Raw genomic sequence first — 27,543 nt, forward strand, 5'->3', positions numbered from 1 at the left:
CAATTGCAATATACATCGCAATATATTAAAACACTGGTGAATCAACAATGAGAAATGGCTAATATCGTGATAATAATAAACAAACAAAATATGATGGAGCCCTAATTTTAAATACAGCATATGGTTCAGAGAGAATGCATATGAAACTGATAAAAAAATAAGTAATAAATGTCTTAGTAAAAGACAATGATTTTGTTTTACCTTATAAAATACTATCTTATCAAGTATTAAGCAAAGTAAAGACAATTTTAGAAGTAAACATTCAACAAACATTTCATTTATTCCTTCAGTTTTTGAAATTTACACATCCGATTTTTTGCAATAAGCATTCTGTTTAACTTATTTCAGTCATCTGAATTTCTAATTTCATTTTCAAAAATCAAGTGGGGCTTTTGAGAGAAATTGTGTATTTAGCAAGGCTGAATCCATACCTTACTGATACTGATCCTGAGTTTGTTGCGGTTGAAATCAGTCTCATCCCACGCCTCCCCACCAGGGTGCGCCAGAGCAGCCTCGCAGGGCCTGATGGGTAATGGGACGGGTGGGGCGTTCTCCTGGTCACTCAAGTGCTCGTCCTGCAGAACGTCATCTGTGTTCTCCCTTGGCAATTCACCAGGAACTGGGGTCACATTCACCACCCTGTGAAGAAGAGAATCAATAGCCAATCTGTTAAACAGAATACAACTAGTCAAGCAAAGGTGACATTACAGTTAAATCAGAGGCTAATTATATGACTAGGATCAGACTAGGATCAAAACAAACCAACCAAACAAACCAGAAATAAAGTCACTATAGAATCTAATACAGTTACATTTTTGGCCCTTTAAATTTAAGTACAGTGTCAAAGTCTCCAGAATAACACGCTGTAAATGTAATAAATCAGTATGAATTAACTTGTAAATTTAATAAATCAATAAGAACGAATGTCAATATCTCATTAGTAAAACAGCTGACACTTTTTGTCCTGTTTAATTAAAACAGAATCTGTTTCTGTTGTTTAAATTCTGCGTTCTTTTTAATAAGACAGAAAGAAAATTCAATTTATACATTGTTTAATTTGGAATTTATTTTATTGGAATTTAAGTTATTTTGTACATTTTGTAAAGTTTCCTAAGTTTCCCGACAGTTGAGTGGCCATGACATAAAAATGACACATGTCATTAAAATGTATGTCCGCACGTGATCAGAAAACAAAAAAATTCTGATGCTTGCAATTTCTTTTACTGGGCAAATAGAGGTCGAGTCTTCAATTAATATCTTTCCTCTAGACAGGCAGACAGGAAAGAAGACCACATCTGAATCTAAATTGGATTACTGAGCTTGGCTTACTTGTATTTTGGCTGTGGATCAAGACAGAAACCAGCTTGAGGAAGGTTATAATGAGACGCTTCAAATAAATCAAATGAAGAGGACACAACTGCCAGGCAAAATTAAAAGTGGCTCTCAGACTTTGAATGGATGATGTTAAAGTTTTCTAGCTAAGTGCTGCTCCTTGCTGGGCGTTCTTAAGGTAGCTTGGCTTTTTACGTAAATCTGTAAGGTGATGGCAGTTGTACTTTACTCCCAGTTTTGCCACAATGCTGTAGACAATATCTTTTTATAATTTTTAACTGTGTTTTGCGTGGGTGCCCAGTATGGCTGTGCAGTACTAGTGCTCAGTTGCAGATATGTTGGCATGCATTTTAGTATGTGTGAAAGTATGTCTGTTTGTAGTGTGTATATATGCATGTGTGTGAGTAGGAACTCTCTTCCTGGGAAACAAATAACATAATATATGGGGGTATATACTTCCAAACATACTAACATGCATGACCACATCTCTGCAACAAAGCACTCAATACTGTACAGTCATACTGGGTACCCACACAAAAACAACACCATAAATATGAAAAAAATGCTTTCTTACATAAAATCTAGCTTTTATTTTGAAAAACTAATAAAGCCACAGGATTCTCTTTTGTTTTCTGAGATAAGGGCATAGCAAAATTAACTAAGAACAATAATAAACAGGTCTACTGAAATCCCCTTTAAGATTAGATGCAAATGTAATTTTGTGTGCTTACCCGACTATAGCTGCAGTTTGCCGTGTGTTTGGTTGAGGTGGTGTGGCGGTGCTATTTGAGGATAAAGAATCAGTTCCTGCTTTTTCCCAATCAAATGGCTCATTCTCTGTTATCTCTCTCTCCTTCATACTGTTCTCAAATACAGACATCAGCAACTACAGACAGAGAAAGAAAGAGAAAAAAAGAGTTTTAAACAGCAACTAGATCTTTGTGAATGTGTGATTTCATCATTTAAAATTAGATTTACTTATTTATCCATTTACTTATTTGAGTAATAGTTATGCATTAGCCACATTCAACTATCATTTTTGGATTCTATGCATAAATGCTGGTTCTTCCAATTATCTGAATGGTTTTATTTATCTAAATATTTCATATAAAAATAGATTTAAAGTATTTACACATTGTTCGGTATCTGCAGTGGTAGGTAAAATTTTTAACACTTTGGGACAGATAAGTTGATACAACCTCTAGAGGGAACAAACTTAAATATGGGAATTATCTGTAAATTTCATTTATTTGCTGAGTATAGCATAATAGAAAAAAATAATAGAACAGAAAATGTGCCATAACTTTTGCACAAGCCACATTTTATGTTTTATTTTGTTTTCAGTATGTTAAATTCAGCAAATAAAAAGTACTTGCTCATTAAAAATGTGCAAGGTGTGCCCTCTGTAGAGGATGTTTATTTATTCTCACTATTTCAATTAACAAAAAATGTAATTTGATCAGGACGTCCGAACTTTGTCCAAACTGTTACTGAGAAAGTAAATGAGAACGCTCCGTGGTGCCGATTTACCTGGTAATCTGGTTTGGTATAGTAGTCGAGGCCAAGCACATGATCCAGGAAGATATAAAATTCTGAGGGCATGTGTTTCAGCAGCATTTTGTGCTCGTAGCGCTCCTTAATCTGGCCCACTTGCTCCTGTTTTTAATAGAAAAAAAACATTCAGGCTTAAACCAGACTGCATCACCCTGACCACTTTTCATTAACAGTCATCAGTATTCTAACCCAGACACTGACTTACTTTATCTTTGATCTTCCGCCATGGTAGCTGTCCAACAGTAAACTCCACCAGCATGTAGAACAAGGACCATAAATCGTCATGACGACCCATCTCCTACGAAATCAAGCAGAAATTTAATATACAGCATTATAAGCATTTATTGTACTTTACCTAGTACACATCTGCAAGATGAATAAAGGTTACCTGACAAAGTTAATGTATTTAGATAACTATTACATCATCTGTTGTCACACCTTCATTGTAAAATAAAATCAAAGATGATAAAAAGTGTCAGTTAATAGGATATTCTTCCATAAAGGTCTGCTGGTGTGGGGTCTAACTAAAAAAAGAGTAATAAAATGGTATTATATAATGATAACAAGCAACAGTGGTTCAGCATTATAAATTTTAGTTTGCAATAAAAAATGGCCACAGATTGTAAGGTATGGTATTCATTATTCATCTTTGCAGATGTGGTCAGATTGATTAAGGTGGAGTAGGACACTCACTTTGTTTTTGTGAGCGTTGACAGAAGCATAGCGCACTGTTCCACGGAACCCTGCCACTGTTCTTGGCTAAAAAAAGACAATGTTAACAGTTTTAACAACAGTAAATGTTCTTACTAACCAACATAAAACAACGATAAATAAAACTGAATAGGATGTTAGCATCAATTCAAGGGATAATGTGGGAAATGTGGGAAAAATAACTGTGGGAAATGTGAGGTTCTAACTACAGGTTATGTTTAAAATAATGAAAAATAAAGGGCCACTGTTACTTGTAGCAGAACATCAAATGTAAATTTTTGCAAGGTCTAGTGTATGAGGGGTCAGGTTCTGCTGCTAGACAATACCCCAAATAGCACTTCATTACATTTGAAATGTTTGTCTATCAGTGTGATTATTTTATTTTTGCACTATTTTCATGAAGGTGACAGGATATAGGGATGGGACTTCAGTAAAGTGGCTCAAGAACTACAGTGAAAAATCTAGGTCAATTATGCATTATTTAAATCTCATGCACCTGAACAGAACGGTGCATCAAAATATTCATATAGTAAAAATAATATAAACAGAATAGGGAATTTAGAAATATATACCGGCTGCCTTCTTGCCAGATAGTTGAACTTTCTGGCTGACAAGGTTTGAATGAAAAAAAGTAGAAACACATATAATACCCTAAGACAAAATTCTTTCCAGCAGTGCAAAAAATTTTTTATTTGTGTAGAAATTTCTCTGATGGTGAAGAGATTAGCAGAAGTAAAGGGAAGAATATTAAATGACAATAGTTGGACTAAAAGGAAGGAACAGGTCAACGGGCCTTGGAAATAATGGACTTTACTAAAGACTCAAGAACACTCAGGAGAAGGACACAAGGTGTCTGGTTTAGGCCACTCATTACAGAAGAAAGCAGGTTAACACTCACAATATGAATCTCGCTATGGTAATGGGGACAAGCATCTTACGGGGAAAAGCATGCGCTTCCAACATAAAGGCCAAAAAGGAACTGCAAAATATAAGAAAAATGTTGAAAACTGTAAAACACAAAATAACATGAACATATGAAAAGTAGAAAATGAGATAAAACAATGACCATAACGATGAAATGAATTTAAACATCCCAAAATGAATTTAAATATTCCAAATATATTTTCTATTTAAAGCCCCAATCAAGAAAGTTTTAGATGTAAATTGCATGTGAAACAATCATGTCAATTTTCACACTCTATATGTGTCTGTGAAAAAAACTTCTAGACAATCCAAATAAAATGAAATAATCAAGACTGGGGCTTTAATAAAGAAATAACCCTCAAAAGAAAAGTATTTAGAAAAGGCATTAAAATCATATTGACGACATCTTACGATACTTCTTCTCTACAGTTTTATATTGTTCTCCGCACTGTGATGATGTTAGAAAACTGGAACTAGAGCACTGGGCTTGCAATGCACTGAATAAATTTACCCCTCATAAAATACAGCAATGCCCCCTTGTACACATTGTTCAAAAACAGAATATAAGCATGCAGGGAGATAAACATGACCCCTTTTGTCTTTCATAAACATAACCTGTCTCAGCATTCAGTGGAAATGCATACACAGGCATATTTAAACGTATAATTGTGCTTGTGTGGGTTCGTGTCTGTACATGTTAGAATGTTAAACAGAATCTAACTCAAAGAAGCCCCCAAGAGAATTTCTGACTGTGTGTGTGTGTATGTATGTATGTATGTGTGTTCATCTGGGAGAATTCGTGGGCGTTTGCAAAGCTGACCTGCTGGGCGCTCAGTCAGCAAAAATAATAAAAATGCTTCTACTATGCCGAGACCCTTAAATAAATTGGTCAGATACACGCCAACAGACGCACTCAAAATCTGCATCTACATTACTGTGCAAAATTCAGGGGCCATCGTTAATTTCTATCATTTTTCTTAGCAAAGCAGCCATTAAGTACATATTGACCTTTCAGGAGACACTTCTCAGGAGAAAGTAAAATAATACACTAGTATAACAGAAAAGTCAAAGCAAAATACATGAAAAAATAGGATTTTCTAAAACTAGAGTTAAAAAAATTATTCAATGGTACAAAATGGGACTCCTAACAACTGTGCAAGACCTGTTAGACCACCGTCAGATAAACAGCACTTAAAGCTTTCATCTTTCAGAAGCGTCAGATCTGAAAAAACACGTGTTTCTATCCATCCTTCCACTGTAAGAGAGGACAATTTGCAAATCATACAAAGAAGCTGCTGGTGTTCACAGAACAACGGACTGGCCACCCTAGAGTCCAGACCTCAACCTCGCTGAATGTGTTTTACTTGGATTATGAGAAGCAGAAATTGTAACCAACTTCTAAGACTGAACTTTAAAGGTGTTTACAAGAAGCAAGGAAAAATATCCCTTATGATGTTACTTTAAAAACCTCTTTGAAAAACTGAAAGCACATCTACTGAATAGAACGGAAGCTGTAATATAGGCAATTGGTGGACAAACTAAATACTAACAAAATGTATAGCTAATGAAGCCCCTGTGTAACTTTCTGTCAAAATATATGTTTTTTGTGTTTTTCCTGTTGCTGAAAAATGAATAACTTGTACTTAAAGGCCATTTTGACAGGAAATTAAATGAATGAAGTGTGGGCTCTGATCTTTTGCACAGTACTGTATTTTACACAGCAACTTGCATCCATCCTCTAGTCATCCCCTCTAGAATGTGCTATTTATTTTGTCTGTGCCTTATATCTTCCTAATAGACATGATTTTAGGTCTTCTGTCACTACCTTAAAGGTGAGTGATGTGGAAAAAATATAACATCATGATAACTTGAAAGACAATCGCAATATACATATCACAAAAAATAATTTTCCGAGGTTAATGAACAAGTTGGAAAAGACAACAGATATACTTAAATAAACTATTAAAGAAGGAACAGAAAGAAAAAATAAAACAGTTAATACATAAATTAATACATGGGATAATGGTACAACTAACCGACACTGAAACGGCTATTTCCTACTATGCAGTTTATGCACTACGCACTGGTTGTTAATGTTTACAGGCTCTCTATAACCACTCCACTGCCCAAAATGTCCCAAAAACTCCAGATACTTACTGGCCGAACTTCCCCATTGGTGTTTGTGTATTGGCGAGCCAGGCCAAAGTCCAGCATGTAACACTTCCTGTAGGTGGATGGCAGCCGACCCATGGCAAAGTTTGACTGTGAAAAGGATAAATGTTCATTATTAGCTACCTGGACCACTTCTTCAGAGCTTGTATGCTTTTGTATAAATACATGCAGAAATGCATGTCAATGAGACAAACAATTGAAATGAATGAATGTGGATTGATGTGACTGTAAAAGGTTCTAATTTTAACTAAATAAAAACTCCAAATGGGAAGAGCTGTGAATGCAAGGTAGGACCTCATCTATTAAAACCAACTCTGCTTCTGGAAATCAACCTTCCTGAAGAGTTCACTTACAACCTTTTCCCATACAACCTGCCAGAGTAAAAGTACATCACTGCAAACCAGCGGAATATTTTGGGAAAATGGAAACATTTCTTTGGTTGAAATAGGTGATAATAAACATGCTGTGTTGATCATTGATTTAGAAATAAAATATTTTAATATTACTACTATAATACTTCCATACATTAAGCCTGCAGTATATAACAACACTCTGTAGGACAAAAATCCCCAGACAATATTGATGAGATGAGACGAGAACAGTAGAGTTAGCGTACCGGTTTAATGTCTCGGTGGAGGAAGCCCACAGAGTGAATGGCCTCAATAGACTCCAGAATCTGTTTGCCCAGACGCAGAGTCGTGCTCATGGAGAAGGTCCCTCGAGGCTGACTCCGCCTCAAATCTGCCAGGTTTCTCCCCTATGGAAGAACCATTAAGAGACAGAAAGTGAATATATAGATAGAAAGACAGACAGAAAGACACATAGATAGACAGGGTGTCAAAATGTGTCATGCTGAATTAGTCATTAATTTTCAATTCAAAAGCACTGGTGTTAGAATCAACTAATCTATAAACCTATTTATAGATCTAAAAAAAATCTATTTATATAAAATAAATTTGAATTGTTGAGAGGTCAAGGATTCACACTCCTAATAATCGTGTAGAACAAGTGCAAAACAAGTATATCAAGTAATGCAAGCCTAATCATCATCTCAGACATCACAGACATTACGCACACAATCCAATGCTATACCTGCAGTTGCATGACCACATAGTTGAACTTCTCATTCCTCCCGCACCCGATGAATTTACACACGTGATTTTTCCCTGTGTGAGAAAAAGATGACCAATAATAAACACCAGAAGACCAAAACCTGGTGTTTCATTACATTACAGTATTACTACAGCACAAAAGGCTGAGTAAGCAATACAACCTCCCCCCTCTCCCAACCAAACAACACCCACTGCACCACATCAAGGAAACTCCACTGTGTCCTCGATGAAGGTTACACGCACAAGCTTCCACACGCACATTCACATACACTCTTTCCTTCCCTCCTTCCTTCAGTCCTTCATGCCTATCACTCTTTGACTATCCCAGCGGTGTCTCTGGTCTAGAACTGAGACACTCTGACACATCAAGCATGAAAATCAGGCATGAAAATATCTCTGCTGCGTGCATGTGCCCCATATTAACCGAGTGCGAGCTCCGCACAGCTGAGTATAAAGCCAAAAGGTCCCTTACTGTGCTTATTTATGCTTGTCAAAGTGTTCATGTGCGTGTACGTGTGTGCGCATGTTTGCTGCCCATTAAAACTGCTGTGGTCTGTTTATGTTTGTGCTGTACGCGTGCGGCTGCTGGAGTTTCTTGACGTTAGCCCTTGCTGTGCTTGTTTGCTTGCACAGTCGCATGTAATCATTTGGTAATGAGAGGTGATGAGTTATATAGCAACACTGTAGTGAACCAAACCAGCAAGTATCAACCTCTCTCTCTCTTTCTCTTTCTCTGACATACATACACATACACATCTTATATTTTCTTATACCTTTCCATTTTAAAGTGTAATTATACTCTACAGTCAATTTTTCATTAAAAGCTGAAATTTATCTTAACAATAAATAACGTCAGTCTTGTTGGCATTTTAACACTTCAAACTGTCAAAATAGCATCACCACTGAGGTCAAACACACACGCACACACAGACACGCATGCACTTACCTTGTAGTTTCTTCAGCACAGCTACCTCCATCTTGAGTACTTGTTTGGGCTGCTGTGCCGACTCTACCTTTAAAGCCACATTTTCTCTGGTCAACATGTCCAGTGCCTCATAGATCTCCCCAAATCCACCACCGCCAATTTTCTTCAGCTACACACACCCAAAACCACAGGCAGATCCACATAGGAACACATAGACGAAACAAACTGGAAATGAATTTGACTGGCAATGCTTAACCTTTTCACTATCTGGTATAAAGAGCTGTCTGCCTGTTTTCCTGTCTTGACAGAACAAGGTTTAAAAAGACACTATGACAGAGAATGCTGCATAATAACATATAATAATACATTCACACCTCATAATAATAGATTCACACCTTACTCTGGAGATTCCCAAAGCTATTCTCGTCATCCATCTTAGTGAGAAGCTCTAAAATATCATGGACTAATATAACACAGCATAAAAAAATATTTTTTTACAAACACATCAAAATTTGTAGGTAAATTTAAACAAATCGATTCATACACAAGTATTGAAACTATTCACATCTCTTTATAACTATCACATGTATTTTCAAACATAGTTATTTATCCTTTTTAGCACCAGAGCAGAGCTGATCTATTTGCCTAGAATATTAGGTAGCTAAGAACTATAGGAAATTGTGTTTTTTGTAATTTCAACCATGTGTGAATTTCATCCACTTTTGTAATTTCACTCACTAAATATCAGTCATGTACAACAGACTAAAGAGTATACAACACTACACATATCGAAAATGAAATATTTTTTTCTGTGGCATTTTAAAGTATCGAAAATCATCAGATTAAAAGTGAATATTAAACAATTTCAAAAACGTTCAGACTTGTACTCTGCATACTTGTAGGACCACTAACAAAAAAGTGAATTTACTTTAACCATGGATGAGAATTTTGGCAAATTGTTTTGACTGATAACCAAGCATCATTAGCCAGCAATTAACCATTAGCAGCAAGCATAAAAAAATCACTAAAATATCAATTACAAAACAGTTCTGGTTCTGAAATCTAATTGACTGAGCCATGTTTAAAGTCACTGTAAAACAACTGATAATGCACACATCATCTGAATTCTATATAAATGCTTCATATTGAAAAGCGTTCCTTGTATGGACCATGGAATGCAGTACAGATAGCTGGGGCCAGCCATAAGTATGTATAGGAAGTACCAGCCAAAAACCTAATAAATCATCGCCCTACTTACAAACCCCTTGTTTAAACTGAGTGGTAAGTAAATCTAACAATTATTTTTAAGTTATGTTTACTTATTCACTGAAAATTTTAATAAGTTGATCTTTCCTAAGGGAGCCTAGGAAACTGGTTGTCTTGAAAAAGTTAATATAACTGTTGTTTTCGAGTTATGTATTCTGAAATCGTACCAGTAATTACCAGCTCAGATTAAAACAAATAGAAATATCTTGGTTTACCTCAGTAGCTGAAAGTTGTCACCTTAGGTTTTTAGTAGGCCTAGCTAATGCAACCAACTGCATGTTGTGCCCACATGCGTGTAATTCAAAAACGTTCCTCAGGCTGAAAGATAAACCCACCAATTCAAATAGGAGCTGCTGTTTATTGGAAATGAATCAGAATCATTTCCATCTCTAACTGAACCATTTTAACAGAGCAGACTAGCATAACTTACCTTAACTGGATTGGCTTTACTCATTTTTATGTGCTTTAAGTGTGCAATTCATGGTGGTGGAAAAAAAAGACAGAGCTTAAATCTTTTTCTGTCTCATTCAATTTTATAGTGTTTGCCCGGCTACGGAAGCTTGTGGAAGCTTGAAGATCTATCAGCTGGCATATTTGGTTCCATTCCTAATCTAACATGCTTGATCCAGTTAATCACAACCTTCATCAGCACCAGAATATTAGGTGTGTTGGATTTGGGTCGTTACTAAAGTCTGCAGGGTGGTACATCTTGGGAAGCTGGGTCTGCCCTGCTACAGACACTTGACTGTCTTTAGACAAGCCTCATGGCATCATAAAACTTTAATTGCAGCATGTTTTATCCAGCAGAAGACCTATCCTGCACTCTGAGTAGACCAGTGTCTTTCTCAACTCATAAATATCAAATTGCCACGTCATGGCTACTGTTGCCATGTATTCTGATGTCATGAACATTTGACTGATTCCAGATGCATCATGGACATGATTCACACCAAACATGTCATTATGTCTCACACTGACTAGGCTACAGTTTTGCATAATGGCTTTCAGCTCCACAAAGCACAATCAAAGTATATTGTTATAAGTATGTGCCATAAAGCACTAATATCTGCAGTGTTGTTACAGGTGATGCTGTACACTTATCAGAAAAACTCTCCAAGTACATTCAAAAAGGCATGATGGCATCTACACAGAGACATCATCCACACAAATTGGCCTGAAGGACATTTGACACACTTTCAAGGAGGAACGTCTAAAAAATGGCTAGGACCCAATTTGGCACTATTCATTTGGGAGGAGCACCACAGAAGCCAAAAATGAGACACTTTAGGAATAGAAAAGAATCTGTTATAGCATATAGATTCTCTTGTTCATCATCAGAGTGAGCTATAAGAAATATACTAAGATGATATAGGCGGCCAATCATCATTGGTATCATTTACCAATAAACAATGAAAATCGGATCTTGTGCTGGAATTATGGATAATTTCAACCAACAACTTGGCGTCTTATGCAACTTAGCACAGTAACATTCTTCTCAAAGATTTGCTAATGAACTGTAGTTATATGTCTGTATAATTACACTGTTAACATGCAAACAAAGTAATTCAGTGTGGTTTGATGTGAAATTGTCCATTCCACAGAAACTCACCAAGTCAGAATTGTTCACAAAGGTGGTCATAGCAACCAGATGTATGAAGAGTTTAATGCCTCAAAACGTTTCCTCATAGAACGTTATTACATGAATTGGTTATGAATATGCTGACATTTGAGACTTTGATTTGCAATAGCTTTGAGACAAGGTTTTGGCTTAAAATATAATTTTTTTTTAATTTATTTTAAATTTTGAAATTCGTTTATGGTGGAGAGGTACCTGCAGAGTATCACAGAGCAAAATACTTCGCAAAGAAAACTTATTTTTACAGGTTTACCACTATTATCAGTATTATATACACCAAATGGCCACTTAATTCAGTACATTCTTGTTTCTACACTCATTGTCCATTTTTTCTGCTTGAGTTACTATATAGGTGCACTTTGTAGTTCTACAGTTACAGATTGTCGTTCATCTGTTTCTCTGCGTACTTTTTTAGCCCCCTTTTACCTTGTTCTTCAGTGGTCAAGACCCCACAGGACTATTATTTGGGTGGTGGATCATTCTCAGCACTGCAGTGACACTGACGTGGTGGTGGTGTGTTAGTATGTGTTGTGCTGGTTCATGTGAATCAGACACAGCAGTGGTGCTATGTCTGTGAGTTTTTAAACACCTCAGTGTCACTGCTGGACTGAGAATAGTCCACCAACCAAAAATATCCAGCCAACAGCGTCCTGTGACCACTGATGAAGGATTAGAGGATGACCAACACAAACTGTGCAGCAACAGATGAGCTACTGCCTCTGACTTTACATCTACAAGGTGGACCAACAAGGTAGGTTTACCCAAAGGAATGGACAATAAGTGGACACAGCTGCACCCAGGATGTTGTTGGCTAGATGTTTTGTAGATACCTGCTCTTTGGTGGTCCTGTGGGGGTTCTGACCATTGAAGAATAGGGTGAAAGGGAGCTAACAGATGGACTACATAGTCTGTAATTGTAGAACTACAAAGCGCATCTATATGGTAAGTGGAGCTGATAAAATGAAAAAAGAATGTAGATACAAGGTAGGTGTGCTTAAAGAAGTGGCCGACCAGTGTATATCAAAACTCAGAAGACACATGTAGGGTCACTGTTCATTTTTGAGAGTAAACAAAAATGGCTATATTTGTGTTGTAGACACTGTAGATCCTGGCTCCTATCACCACCATGGTAAAGAAATCAGAGTCGGGGAGTTTCTCTACCGGCCTCATGAACAGGATATCAGACACATATCACTACTATACAAAGAGTCCTGGCGCTTGACTCACCTAGAATTGTAAGACATTCTGAATTTGATTATCTACTAAATATAGTATAAATCATGGCTTTGTAAAATACATCAATAATTCATCAAGTTCAAATCTGAGTTACAGTCACAGCACTTCATATACGGACCATTGTGTAAACTTTAAAATACAAAAGCAGCAAACTTTGATTACTTGCATTAATCACAACAGGGTATTAATTATCTGTTATCATAATCAGCCTGGAAATTCCATACTGGTGTCTCCAAAAAACATACCAAAAAGCTGAAGAGATGCACAAATACACTCACCACTTTCCATCTCTCTTTGACCATGCAGCTGGGAGGCAGGATGTCGACCTGCTCCCCTGCCCCGTTCATGTTTTCGTCAACGTGGACTCCAGGCCCTATGCACTGCATTGGCTGGCCAGCTCTTTACCCAAGCCTGCCATTCACCTGTCAACATATAAACACACCCTTACCAAGGAAACAAGCTCACAACATTTTTAACATGAAAATATATCACATGCAATATCCCTACAACAAAGAATACAATATTTACTACCTGTATATACAATAAATACTAACGCAGTTTTGCACAAAACCGTCCACAGTAAGAAGAATATTTCAATTCTCAAGGTGCAAAAGCAACTAAAACACCCAAACAAAACCACAGCAGGAAGCAAGCTGATGAAACCATACATGGAGCCGTTGAAACCATAAATGGGACAATGCAATCCAGTCTGGGATAAACAGGCAATCCAGATAAAACAAACGTACAAACAAACCAACAAACAAGCATAAAACAACAAAAGCAATAACGAGGTGATTGTAGAATATGGAGACATTTTGCTATAAGAATGAGAGAATGTGTTTCCTCAGCAAAAGGGTGGCAAAGGGCCAGAACCGAAGACAAAATGGAAGGACACACAGGACAGTATGAAGAGGCAAGTCTGAGACGAACGCTGCTCTGTTATGACAGTAAAGATTACTGCGTGTAAGGCTGTCACTATCAATTTTATCAGTAATCGAGTACTCTACCGATTATTTTGATGATTAACTGCATTAACATATATATACATATATATATACATATATATATATATATATATATATATATATATATATATATATGCATAACACTGTGAATTTAACAAAAGCATATAATCGATGTTTCCAGGCTGTTTCTTGTTGTAAGAGTGACCATTTAAAATATCATCATGCAAACTGCCACCTAATCACTGCTGAATGACAGAGAAAGTATATTTCAATCAACTTTTGCGTTTGACTGGTTAATCTTGACAGCACTAATGAGTGTATTTTGACCACCACTGCACCTGCGTTTATCAATCGTTTGCAATTAAAAGTCATCTAAATGTTTCGCTTATGTATGTAGTGATTGCACAGGAGATGAGTCACCTCTCTGTAGGACAACAACCCACATGAACCACAGAAAAAAAAGGCCACTTATGTGACTAAGGGGAGATGGGTGAACGTCTTATTTTAGGCTGTTGCGTAAGAACAGGAATATGATCTATTCGACACAGTGCAGCAAGAGTTCTAGCACGGGGCTTACAGGTTTAGCCTGGGCTTTAATTGAGGTTGTCTGAAGAACAGTCTTTTAACGATATTGCATATCCCTTTGCCTGAATGGGGGGTTACGTCAGCAAACACATCTGTTCAGCTTTGTTTTTATTCAGACTAATTTGCATACATTGTGTAAAGCATTCGGAACAGATTGAGGAGAAGACAGAATAGAGTGGTCTGATATGCAGATTTTCATCGGAGGAAAATGCCACGGGCAAATATTTAGTCATCTAAATAATTAACTGCATTTGGCATCGCTCTGCAAGCACATCAGAGGCAGGCTTTTACTCTGAGTTTCCTGCATGTTTCTCTCAGATCTTTTACAGTCTCATCCTCAGAAGTTGGATTAAAGCCCATTTTAGTTTTTTTTTCACACCATCCACTTTGTTTGAATTCCCTACTTTGCACTTCCAGCCACTGGCCACTTCATTCTAACATTACAGATCCACTATACGGTTCAACTACAGACTGCAGCACATCTAATGCCATGCACATTTTGGTAGCCCCCGCCTCGACAATATTCATTACTGGTCAGTTTTACATATACCAGTATCACTGCTAGGTTGAGAATGGTCCACCACCCAAAAATATCCGATCAAGAACAGCTTTGTGGTCAGAAACTGACCACTGATGAAGGGCTGCAGGATATCTAAAACAAACTGTGCACTACCAGCAAGGTGGAGCTACTGTTTTTTTTTTTAATGTGGGCTCAGTATAGTAACGTATATAGACTAAACAGATTTGCAGAGAACAATTTACATGTACTATAATTTGAAAAAAGGAAAAACGATTCTTATTGGGGCATCAGCAGACCAGAGAAGTGACTTTTGTGCAAACTCAGGTTTCTCTGTAACACTACGGTTATCATAAATTACAGTCTCTAATAAATATAATGAAAAGAAAAAGGCCTAGTTCTTAAAGTCCGAAGAAAGTCGGATGTTCAGGCTGATTGTAACAACTCTGTCTCCCATTTTTGTGCAGATGCAGATCACCGGACTACATTAGCTCTAATATCCCTCCTTCTCCATCCTCCTGTTTTAAAGCCTCTGTCTTTCCTCTTTGTGTGATGTGCATTTGGTATCAGATATCAGCAAGCCAGAGCCAAGGGCTGGGCTGCTGCGGCCCATGTCTGAGCAAGATGCACCTCCACGACTATTCTCTCTACCTCTCTAAACAACAGCAAGAAACACATGTTCTGTTACTGAGGATCAAGCACACAGCCTGCAGTTTAACTCACACTGACTATACAACAATTATGCTGAATGTTTCAATCCAAAAATAATAAATCATAAAAATGATCTTCACTCAAGGGAACAAATCATGTGGCAGCTTTGATTGAAAAAAATAATTTATAAATATATATATATATATATATATATATATATATATATAAATAAAAAAAAAGAAAACAAAGTGTTTACATTTGCTCTACCATCAAAGAGCTAACTTAAAGACGTGACACACTGAAGAAACATTTTTTAAGCTGGTCTAACATTTCATGTGCCTTCAGCCACCTTCTGCAAGTGCCCCAACAATAAATCCCTGCATAATATATAACTGTTAAGGAACATCTCATACCTACTCTGCACATTTTCTCTGCTCCCTGTCACCTTCATTTTAGAGTGCTGATGTCAATGAGCGTTTTTCTTCACACCCGTATTCCGACAAGCCCCGCCTCCTGCGCTAGGACTGGCGCTAAGTATCCCGTCTCCTATTGGCGTACTGCTTGTAATTATGAACTATTAGCCAATCGCAGCGCCGAAGGCGGGTCTTGCCGGAATACGGGTGTGGAAAAGAAAGCTCCCTGTGACGGGGAACGCCAGCTTGCATCTTCTCCCGGAAAACTCCGCGCTAGCTGTACGATGTCATTTGAGATTCTCAGATACTGACAACGTGAGCTCGTCGAGATGAAATAACTAAGCAGGCTGATGTCTAACCGGCGACATATGGATTTCATAAATATCTGTAATGACGAGCCACTGAGCTACTGAAAAGGCAAAGGTGCAACTGTTCAATATCAAAAGAATCATGTAGACAACTGTACTTTTCTTGTAGCCTACATACAACAGAGGTGTCGGGCGACAGAAGTCTTTTGATGCATCAAGAGGCAACTGTGCCTCTCACCTCCGCGCAGTGAACAAACAAACCATACTGATGAATTATTGCGCAAATGACTGCGCAACATTTATGTTCAACAACGTTAAACTGCCGCCCACCGCCCGCCCTCCACATCAGCCGTTACAGTTTTGTCCGCACTGCAGCCCGAGCCCAGCGCGAGACCCACAAATATGGGCGTTGCCCTGGAGATGGGCTGTCTAAGCTACGCACGCCCCGCCCACAACGCGCTACGGACCAATGGGCAGAGTTTAAAAGCAATAAACGGCGTTTGATCATCGTCCATTGGCTCAATGACAAACCATCAACTAAAGTCATAAAGCAGCCCCTCCCGCCGGAGCCCTGATCGAGAGGCACTGTGGGAAAGGTAGTCCGTTAAGAGGACGAAGAACGAAGTGACAATGCCACGCGTCCCGACATCCAAAACTACAAATACCCAAGAGCAGGTGATTTCAGCCAACATCTGACGTATGACCGCATTATGTTGCATGTATGTAAATTATTCGCGATTTTCTTTGAGCATAAATAATGTACACAAAACGAAGCGGCGTCTTTTTTTTAACAAAGGGTGATCGGGGGGTAACCGAATATTATACAAAAAAGCCCTGAAGACTGTATGCCGGGGAAACCTTGTGCCAAAAAATGAGCATCTTGCACCTTGTCCAGCGCAGCATCACTACTGACAGGCTGCCAACACACACAGGCTAACACCACAGCGAGTAAAGACATCACCCAGGCGGGCAGAGCGAGAGGAGAGAAGGGAAAACAGAGCTGCAGACCTGTTCTTCTGTCGTCGCAGTAGAGTCTCGAAGCGAGAGGCTGGCGGAAGGCGCATCATTCCGCTGCGCTTTTTGCCCCCGCTCGCTGATGCACCATTTTTTTCTGCCTCCTCTTCTCCTCCGCTCCGGCTCTGAATCAGCAGCGCGCGGATCCTCCCAGCATGCGCCGCGCGCACGCGCCGCACAGAACATGGCGGTTGCGTAGCAACTCGGGAGAGGCGCCGATTCCCACACGCAGCACTGCATGGAGCTCAGATTCCTCCGCATCTCTCAGAAGTCTACAAAAAGGACAGATGTGCAATTAATTAAAAGGGAAACTCCACCGATGTGTTCAAAAATTCTACATCATTACATGGTTGTGACGTAAACGAATTCATTCAGTTAAGGGGAAACTCCACCGATGTGTTCAAAAATTCTACATCATTACATGGTTGTGACGTAAACGAATTCATTCAGTTAAGGGGAAACTCCACCGATTTGTTCAAAAATTCTACATCATTAAATGGTTGTGATGTAAACAAATTCAGTCAGTTAAGGGGCACTCCACCAATTTGTTAAAAAATTCTACGTCATTAAATGGTTGTGATGTAAACAAATTCATTCAGAGTGGTTTGACGTGAAACGCTCCATTCTACAGAAACTTGCAGAGTCCGCATGGCTCGGAAACCTCCTTACCAGAAAGTTATTGCATGGAATGGTTAGACATATGCTGCCTGATGTCTGAATATTCTATGACATATGATAGTTTTTGTGATAAAGTTTTGGCTTATAATGTATTTTTAATCCACTTACTTTACCCCTCAGATGGCCAGGGCCCACAAGCAGGCCCAGTGTTTTACTACACACTTCTATAATCTAAGAACAGCTCAGCCGGTTTGCAATGAAGTCCCTGCAGTTACCAAATACTAAGCCTTAGTATGTAATGAGCCTGTGATTTTAAAGGGATTACTCAGTTCATGGCACAGGGATACATGCAGGGCATTATGAGGCAAAATAGTCCCCAAAGAAAACTTACTTTTTCAGATTTATGACTATTTTACCACCATCAACATTACATGTAAAAACTCAGAAGACACATGTAGGTCCTTTGGTGGTTTTATATAGTAAATAAAATGGCTATATTTGTACTGCAGTCATTGCGACCCCTGGTTCCTATCACCACCACTGTAAAGAAATCTGAGACTGTAAGTTTCTCTAAAATTAACCATTTCACACCAAACCTCTCTGATTGACTCTGGAATTCCCCTTTATGACTTGCAAATCATGTATTACATCAGATCTTAACATGAACAACACAGTGGCTCGAAATAATGGGGTCTTGAAAACATTCCCTCATTAATTCCACTAGTAAGTAGGCTAGAATTTCTGGATGTTGAAGAGGCTGCAGAATAATAAGCCCTGACAAACATAAAATGGGTTACTGACAAACATGAAATAGCTTGAAACTGTCATTAAAACAGTACATTTTCCCTTATTACATTTTATTTAACATATTTTTTAATAACAAGTTATTTCCCATGATCCTAAAATACTACTATTAATAATAATAATAATAATAATAATAATATTTGACTATTTTTTTCTGAATGAGCAATAATATTCCTTTCACTACCTGAAATAGCATATAGGCTACTATTTAAACCTAAGTCAAAACAGTTTACAGAACAGCAGGTATAAACACAATACTTATTAGTTTTGTAAACTGGAATATGTCCCATTGGTTACCCTTTTAAGGAATTTTAATAATTTGTCAGCTTTATTTTGAGGGTTTGTACAAGATCTTATCTTCCTTAAAACAAGGTAAATAGGTATCCTAGACTGTCTGAATGATCTGTAGGCTACAAAATAATCTGTCTATCAGTGGCAAACATGCAGGAACTAAACAAAGTGTAAACAGCTCACAGGTTAGAATCTTACTAAAGAACCGTTTTAAATTACGGTTGTCAGTTTTCCAAAGTGGGACGTATAGCACACCCAGGAACTTTCCATTTATTTTAATTTTATTTTGCATCCAACATTTGCATTCAGTTATCCGTTGGCTACTTCCAATAAAGTAAAAGCAAAAAGGCAAATAATACACCACCATTTCTGCCATTTACATTATAATAGCATAGGCGGTAAATAATGAGGCTGGTGATCCCTGTGCTTGAAGGTGTCAGTTACATTATATAAACATTTCCCTCACTATCTGCTCACAAGAAAAAACGGGCAATTTTATGTAAGTTAACATCACAAATACGAAACTTCTGCATGAACTACATGGTACAGAATAATAACCTTGTCACTAACATAAAACTGTCTAGTTAAAGGATCTCAGCTTAGACCACAACAGAAGATCGGGTTTAAATACGTGCATTTTAATGACATTATTTTAACTAAGAACTTTACTTCGCCCATTTTCTGTATTTGTGCTGAAGTAAATTCATCAGCTACATCCGTCTCCAGCCTTTTCGTTTTCTCTGGCGATTGCGATGTTTGACCCTCCAAGCGTGCTGTAGTGCCGCGATCACGTGACGCCGCACGAAGGCTGCATACCAAACGCTAGCTTGCCCCCTACCTAGTGCACTAGAATACCACACAGAACAGCTTCATGGTTTCTGCCGCACTAACAGTGCACTACATGTCAAAGAATAAGGCGTTTGGGATTCGGACACAGCCGCGCACTTTCACGTTGCTCACAGCAGCGCGCTGGTGAACAGTTTTAGAGATTTGACGTGCTGTTGCGGAGGTGAACATGGCCGACGTGTCTGAGAGGACGTTACAGGTTGCCATACTGGTCTCGTTTGCCACGGGCTTCCTCGCAGGCTGGCAGGCCAACAGGATGAGGAGGAGGTTTCTGGACTGGAGGAAAAAACGGCTGCAGGACAAACTGGCGGAGACGCAAAAGAAGCTGGACTTGGCGTGACCGAAGGATCTGACACCACAGGCCTGGTAAGAGTGGATACACGCTGAAGGAGTTCGGGGCTGTGTCCCAAAAGCACAGACATAACCTACAGCTGTCACAGTAGTTAACCTACTATAAGCCTGGAGTTACAGTGTTTCAGCCATAACTCAACTGCAGAGGTGGACCGAGTAGCCTAAAACCATCCTGAGGTAAAAGTCTTAAGTAATGACTGAAGCAGAAATAAAAGTAGCTACAAATGTTCAGGTCCAAAAACTCAGTTCTGGGTTCTCTGTAAAACTGCAGTGTAACTTGGTACACAAAGCATCAGCAAAGCAGGTACTAAACAACACTGAATTAAGTGGAGGCCAAAAGGACTAAACAAATATACTTGAGTAAACCTAATATCCATATTAAATTCCCAGGAAAGTGCAGGTCCATTAAAATTCTGAAAGGTTTGACAGCTACTGCCCACTTTTGCTCAACTATTTCTGCTCAATAAATGTTATATAATAATTTTCACTTTTGTGTGGTTCTGCATGTTCCCCCCACGTCAGGCCTCCTGAAATTGACAGTGTTCTTGCCCTGCTGCGGCCTCTGACCCTGGCTAAGAAGTCACCTTCAGATACGGCCACCTCCTGTTCCCTCCTGAGAAGTTTGAACACTATACAGACGCTGGAGTGATGCACTGCAATGCAATTCTCAAAAAACTAAACTTTTTTTATTTGAGGATGAATGTTTTATGTAGATTTTTTTTGTAACAGGCGATCTGTTTTAAGCCATACTTTTTATGTCATCTGCTTGTACCATCATGGAATAAAAGAAGCTATTTTGTTTATTAAAAATTCCCGGCATTGTATTCACTTGAGGATGAGCCGAAGCCATTGAAGACTGACCATATATAAGTTTGAGCGCAGGCTTGTGTAATAAGCTATACGGGTCATTTCCACAAAAGTGTTTGAATGACAGGGAGATAATAGGGATTAATTTTTGTTCATTCTACTTGTGCAGTTCCATAATAGCTACGAACCCCAGAAGGTGAGGGCTAATGTTTATTTGGTGAAGAGCCCCAACTGTGCACAGTAAGACGACTGTATTACTGGGGGGTCATTTACTGCAGCTGACTCTAGCTTTCTGGATTACACTGGACCCAGATTAATTTGCATGTAAAGTCAAATCCTTAAGTGAGGTTAGCTATAACGCATACTGTGATTACAGAGCAATGGTTGTTTTTATAGCAGAGCCATAGATTCAACATTGGTTCTGGGCTCATAATCAGTGTTAACATATTTTGATGAGTTTGTAATGTTTGGAGGGCGTTTTAACTCATGCATTTTATAAACTGTTGCCAACCTCACTGCGGCCTAGGCTTTCAGATTAATTTTGGGTGTTATATATAAAAACTCAGACACGTGTACACATGTAGGTTCACTGGTGGTTTTGGATAGTAAATAAATGGGCTATATTTTCTGTTATAGACATGGTGACCCTTGGTTCCTATCACTGCTACTGTAAAGACATTTGAGTCAGTAGGTTTCTCTACAATGAACCACTTCATGTTAAACTACTCTAAATGACTATTTCAACCACTGAATTATGCAGAAATTTAGCAAAATCAGTGGAATTCCCCTTTAAACATGGACCAAGATTAATCCGTGAGGCAGAAAGGAAAGTCTTTTTATTCTATGTATTTTTTTTAAGAATCTATTGTTAAGATTGTCATCTAGTGGATGAATGTAGTAACTCAAAAAGTGTGATATAACAATGTGACGCAGTCTTTAACTTACCCTGAGCACTGCTTTGAAAAAATGTAATTATGGGGAAAAAAAGCAAGTGAAAGAAAAAGCTCACTTAGTTATGGGAAGTTTCATTAACGAAAAAGCCTTTCAGACATGAAAAAAGTTATTAAGTTTTTAATTTTAAAAAATATCTTTCTTTTTTTATTCCATTATCAACTTTGGTATTAATAACAATTGTTTAAAGACTTCAGTTGTTAAATATTTTCTGTCTCACGACAGCCTACATTGTCTTAGACTGAGTTGATAGTGATGGCCTTGTTTACAGGCTAACAGTTATCTATAGCCTTGATGGCCTCTAAAACTCAACGTTTAGCTACCGCCGCGTCCCAAACCGCATACTAGCACACTAAATAGTGTGTAAAAATAGCGCGTATACCATTATAAGTGCACTCATTAGTTTAGTATGTGAAGTGCAGAAGTGTGTGGTTTGGGACGCGGCGTACGTCTTAATGTGTCGCAAACACAGTTAAATAGGCCTACTTTATCAACGTTTAAACTGGTTAATTTATATAAACATGAATATTTTAACATATTGCCTATTTTAAAGTAATACGAACAAAAATTTACATTAACTACAGAGTGGTAGAAAATTAATACAATTAGTTAGCGTTAGCTAGCTTACCTCGCTACCTGTTTCGGACCGTCTCCAAACAGAAGGATTTTATCTACCAAAGTATTTTTATTACTTAAGTTCCTTCGTTACTAGCTAAGGTTTTTAGCTGTTTTTCCTCCATTTCGGTGTTTCGGTCTTCAGGCGCTGAGCGGATTAATCTGGAACAGCCCAACGGCTTTAACGGTCAAAGTCTATTTCAAATTCAAAAAGCGTCGCGCGCTTCACTGTAAACTGTACAGTAGGGCTCTTCGAGTCCAGAAATTTTGGAGTCGACTCCGATTCCAAGTGACAGGAATAGATGAAGTCGATTCCAAGAGTCGATTACACATTTAAACTCGACTCAAAAAGCAAGTCACATACAGCGGGACTCTCGAAGCATAGATACACATAGCGTTACCTAGATTCCGTGTTGGGTCCAGCCAGGCGCGTCAACAGCGCCGCCATTTTGGGGCGGTCAACACACTGCTGGACTGCATTCAGTACTATTACAGAGCAGCAGTTTAAGAAATATACTGTCCAAAATTACACTATTTCAACAATATTGCACTCAGAAAGCAGGATAGGATTATATAACGGAGGGAACGCAGCGGTCCACTCTCATGTTTGTGTGATGCGTAATGTGTGTGTGATGTAAAGAAATAAAAGCTACAGAGAGCAGTCCGAGCAGCCTAGATTAATCTGTGTCTGAGGATTATAACAAAACAGATTTGGGGAAAATCAGTTGAGTAATAAGGAAGTTGTGGCCGATTTAATCCTGAAACTCTTCATCTCTCAGTACAAGTGAATTTCTTCACGAGGGGATCTTGACCGCTCCAACATGGCGGACACGCAGACGTATCGCCTCAGCTAGAGAACAACAGATAACACGGCATCTAGATATGTATATCTATGATTGGAAGTATGTAGAAGGAGAAATCCAGAGTCATATCATCGGTTTCTGGTTTTAGGCTATTGTGCAACGACCTGAAATTGTTTTATGAAAAAAGCTAAAATAAATAAATAAAAATCGTTAAAATTATTAAAGCACTGCAAAGTAACATAGATCCTATCCATGTATGACTTATATGCCAGCCAGCCATATATTTTATTATTATTTATTTAGTTACTTTAGATAAATACTAGTTTTATTTATCTAATTTTATTTTTCCTTGTTGCTTATGTGTGAATGTATGTATTGTCTCTTCATTTGAATATGTTTAATATAAATGTTTGCTTAATTCTTTTAAGATGTAATTGAAGCAGTACACTTACGCCTGTACATGACTGTTAACACTAAATTAAAGTATGTGGAAGGAGGCAAGTGCGGGCAATTTGAACGTCATTGTGTTGAATCGAGTCCAAAGCTTTGGAGTCGACTCTTGATTCCTGAATACCAGGAATTGAGGCATCGATTCTTTTCGGGATCGACTCCCAGACCTACTGTAACGGATATCAACAGGCGACATACTAAAATGATCCAATAGAATACTTGAAAACATTAAGACTTTCTTAAAGGAATAAAAGGATATTAAAGATTTTCTTTGGAATTTTTTTATGAATCTTTTTTGATTTAGACACTGCAGTGAATTGAAAAACCGATGTGATGCTGTGAAATTAAAATGCCATTATTTCTCCAGCTTCTTTAATCTTTCAGGTTATAACACAGATGTAAACACTGCCGAGAACTGCAAAACGGTTCAGTTCATTCGAGCTTCAGAGCCGGTTCAAAAGAACCGATTCATCCACGAGTCGGACATCACTATTAGCAACCGTCTGCCGCGTCCTTCGTGGAGCTGGAGTTCGTATTTTGATCCACAGTTATATTTATTTTACATATTACGGATTTAAATATGACCACAGTGTTATGAGGACGATGGCACCGAGAAAGAAGGGACCACTGCAAACGGTGCAAAAGGAAACAGACGACATTAAAAGAGAGGTTTGTAACGTTATCGAGACGCACCGGTGTGGTGCCACATCGTGTAGCCCGGCGAATCCTGCACCCACTCGTTTCCATTGGTCGAAACGGAGGACCCCACACTTTTTAGAACGATATTTGTGTTAGTAAATATAACAGCATCAGTACAGTAGTGAATTGGCTACGTTGCATAATAAAGTGTATCTAAATCAGATAATTTGTCTAACTTTACCTTTTTCAGTAAAGCATGTCTAGCGAAAAAAGAAAAATTTAAACTTTTGAAACATGTTTAGCTAAATCTTCCATTCAGCCTTGTTTAGTTCAGTCTTTGAGAATATTTATCTAAATATTGTTCTCTATTTTGGTGTAGTTTCGTGAGATTCGAGGAGTTCGTATGATTTTAAGTCAGGCAGCCACAACAGCTAACAAAGGGACCTTTCGATGCAGGTCTGCGCACGACGCACGATATGGCATAACAGCGGTGCTGGCTAACAGAAGGTGTGTTTGGTCACTAGTCAGGAATTTAGGCTGTGCTTTTGAGAACTTTAGGACATTTCCATCCGGATTTTCTGGGTTAAATAACTGCAAAAATATCTGATATTTCACTGTTTGCTTATAAACACGACAAACTCAGGAACGCCAGTCCAAAAGCAGAAGAGAAGCGTTTCTAAATTTTCAAATTTGGCCAGTTTTGGTCAGTCTTATTGTTGTTCAAGCCATTTATCAGTGGTGGACGAAGTACACAAACCATGTACTTGAGTTAAAGTAGAGAGACCCAAGGTAAAATATTACTCCAGTAAAAGCAGAAGTTCCTCCCTTTAGACCTCCACTTGAGTAAAAGTACAGAAGTATTCACCTTCAAATGTACTTAAGTATCAAAAGTGAAAGTACTAAAAGATTAATTATGACTTTAATGTTCTATTATCATTTTTGTAACAAGACTCTTCATTAACTCATTTTAAGTGAAAATACTCAGTGTCACTCTTGGTAAACCAGTCTTTTAATAGAATGTCATTAATTAGTGACGCTGATGTCTATTAAAATCATCATAAGCACAAAACACTGAAGGCAAACAGTTTCCATCAGGTAGAACTGAGTGGCTCTGAAATCACTTTTTACAAACAAGCAAAGTTTCAGTTTAAGATTTATTTGCAGCTTAGTTACAAGTTTAAGTTTAATAAAAACTTTAAACTCAGATTCACAAATGAGTTTCCTTTACTAAACTGCGTCTGTAGGTCTCTGTTCATAAACATAAACTAGCCAAAACAAATTTACTATAAAATGAAATGTGTTTGTATAAATTCAGAATAAAGACCCGTCAGTCACAACTGCATATGTGTACATATTTCTATATTGTGGTCTGTTTACACAAAGTTAGGTTAGTTCATCATTTATGTTGAATAGACTCTCCCAAAATTTTACACTGCTGCACTGATGTTGAACCGTGTGCTGCACTGGGTCGGTATGACCAACAGGTCAAAACAAGCTCAAAACAAAGTGACCGCTGTGCCCTGATTGGTGTTCTTGCTTTGCGCTTCTTTCGTTTTGACATGTTACGTTTTTTATACACACATAAACCAAAAGAAACGACAGATTTCTCAAAATGTAGAGGAGTAAAAAGTGAGATATTTGACTCTGAAATGTAGTGGAGTGAAAGTAAAAAGTCACCCAAAATGGAAAAACTTCAGTAAAGTACAGATACAAAAAAAAACTACTTAAGTACAGAAACTAATTACATTTACTTCATTACTGTCCACCACTGCCATTTGGTTTGGGGAATTAAATGGTCTATTAATACTAGCATATGTGGAAACCTCTGTGTGACCTCAGCAGCTCTTTCTGAGGGGACCAAGGCTAAAAGCACAGGGGCTCTTAAATAAGTTCAAGCATCTTATAACATGCTTACATCAATATCATAAAGATAATTATTAGATATAGGGACCACATTTAAGATGTCTTCACTTGCCAAGATGACATTTTTTTGCAGTGTTGATTAGAAAGTGGCAAAAACCTACACAAGTACTGGGCACTGCAGTCAGTACATCATCTATCAAGATAGGAACTGACATTTTTTAGATGCTGTTCTTCTTGTTTTGGGTCTAAAACAACATTCTACACCTCCAAAATGAGAGGTACTAGCAAAAACAAAGCAGTCAGAGAGCCAAACTAGCAAAATAAAAAATGGAATTAAACCCAAAAGTAATTAGAAGCTAGGATAAATGTAAATAAATAAAACTCAACAGAGGAAATTCCTTGCAAATGTTATCAAGTGAAAATTCTCAGAAAAGGCCAAATCCATTAAAATTGTACTTAAGTAGGCTACAATATAATTGAGTGAATGCAGCTCACTCCTGCTTCTCTCATACACTGGAAAAATGATATCTTGGCATATTTCTAGACATTTTATACTTGTTTTGAGTTATTTTGTCTAGAGAATCTGTCTTTGGCATATACTTTTGCTCCTTGTGTCTATGTAATTGTCCACCTCATACTTTCAAACAGGAAAATTAGCCAGCAGTATAAGACAGTTTGAATAGATTAAAACACAAAAACATCTAGAAATGGGTGGAATAGTTTTATATCTCCCAGCAATGTCGGCATGAGAAATATTACACATACTGAATAGAATTAAGATGTCTTCACTTGATAAGATACCACTTTTTTCATAGATACTTTAATACTTTAATTGATTATTGATCCAGTGTATGTTAATCCATATCATGAAGCTGAAATGTTTGTTCTTAGTGCACTTTTTATCAAAAATTTGTTTTATAAAAAGTCATAGGAATTACTCCAACTGACCTTTATTCCAAGTAAATGTAGTAGATGTTCACTGCCACCCTTATTTTGATGGGGCCTTACTGTGAATAGAAACACAAAAAATGTGGTTGCTGGATTCTGCAGGTCCACTACTGATCATATATTACTAGGAAAAATCATATTCTGTCACATGATAATCACATTAAGATATCACCAAATACTTGAGAGTGAAATCATAATGCACTGTGGTCAAGCCTAAGGTTTGCACCCCTACTTTT

At 37.9% G+C, this 27,543-nt stretch overlaps 3 protein-coding genes across 5 annotated transcripts in view; 2 read left to right on the top strand and 1 right to left on the bottom strand.

Annotated features, from left to right (window-relative positions):
* The window catches only part of ttbk1b (tau tubulin kinase 1b), a 35,365-nt gene extending 17,939 nt beyond the window's left edge, over positions 1 to 17,426 (bottom strand). Inside the window, exons 1-11 of one of the 2 annotated variants that reach the window (XM_036593405.1) lie at positions 17,316 to 17,426; positions 13,147 to 13,290; positions 8,752 to 8,899; positions 7,786 to 7,859; positions 7,310 to 7,450; positions 6,679 to 6,783; positions 3,580 to 3,645; positions 3,092 to 3,184; positions 2,863 to 2,988; positions 2,064 to 2,218; positions 432 to 639 (exon numbers count right to left, since the gene is read on the bottom strand). In XM_036593405.1, the coding sequence (XP_036449298.1) occupies positions 432 to 639; positions 2,064 to 2,218; positions 2,863 to 2,988; positions 3,092 to 3,184; positions 3,580 to 3,645; positions 6,679 to 6,783; positions 7,310 to 7,450; positions 7,786 to 7,859; positions 8,752 to 8,899; positions 13,147 to 13,254 (1,224 nt within the window). In that variant the 5' untranslated portion in view covers positions 13,255 to 13,290; positions 17,316 to 17,426. Of the gene's footprint in view, positions 1 to 431; positions 640 to 2,063; positions 2,219 to 2,862; positions 2,989 to 3,091; positions 3,185 to 3,579; positions 3,646 to 6,678; positions 6,784 to 7,309; positions 7,451 to 7,785; positions 7,860 to 8,751; positions 8,900 to 13,146; positions 13,304 to 17,315 lie in introns of those variants that run through there. The other variant, XM_036593406.1, reaches the window with a different exon arrangement.
* A 2,517-nt stretch (positions 17,427 to 19,943) lies between these two features.
* On the top strand, positions 19,944 to 21,041 carry LOC118823670 (mitoregulin). The gene is made up of 2 exons (XM_036593407.1): positions 19,944 to 20,246; positions 20,754 to 21,041. The coding sequence occupies exon 1, from the start codon at positions 20,050 to 20,052 to the stop codon at positions 20,218 to 20,220; it is 171 nt and encodes a 56-aa protein (XP_036449300.1). The 5' UTR covers positions 19,944 to 20,049; the 3' UTR covers positions 20,221 to 20,246; positions 20,754 to 21,041.
* A 3,306-nt stretch (positions 21,042 to 24,347) lies between these two features.
* nphp1 (nephronophthisis 1) overlaps positions 24,348 to 27,543 on the top strand; it is a 30,350-nt gene continuing 27,154 nt past the window's right edge. For both annotated transcript variants that reach the window (XM_036593992.1, XM_036593993.1), the window contains exon 1: positions 24,348 to 24,526. In XM_036593992.1, coding sequence (XP_036449885.1) covers positions 24,452 to 24,526 — 75 coding nt within the window. In that variant the 5' untranslated portion in view covers positions 24,348 to 24,451. The remainder of the gene's footprint in view (positions 24,527 to 27,543) is intronic.

The sequence above is a fragment of the Colossoma macropomum genome, unplaced genomic scaffold (genome assembly GCF_904425465.1).
Source record: "Colossoma macropomum unplaced genomic scaffold, Colossoma_macropomum, whole genome shotgun sequence".
NCBI classification, from domain to species: Eukaryota; Metazoa; Chordata; class Actinopteri; order Characiformes; family Serrasalmidae; genus Colossoma; species Colossoma macropomum.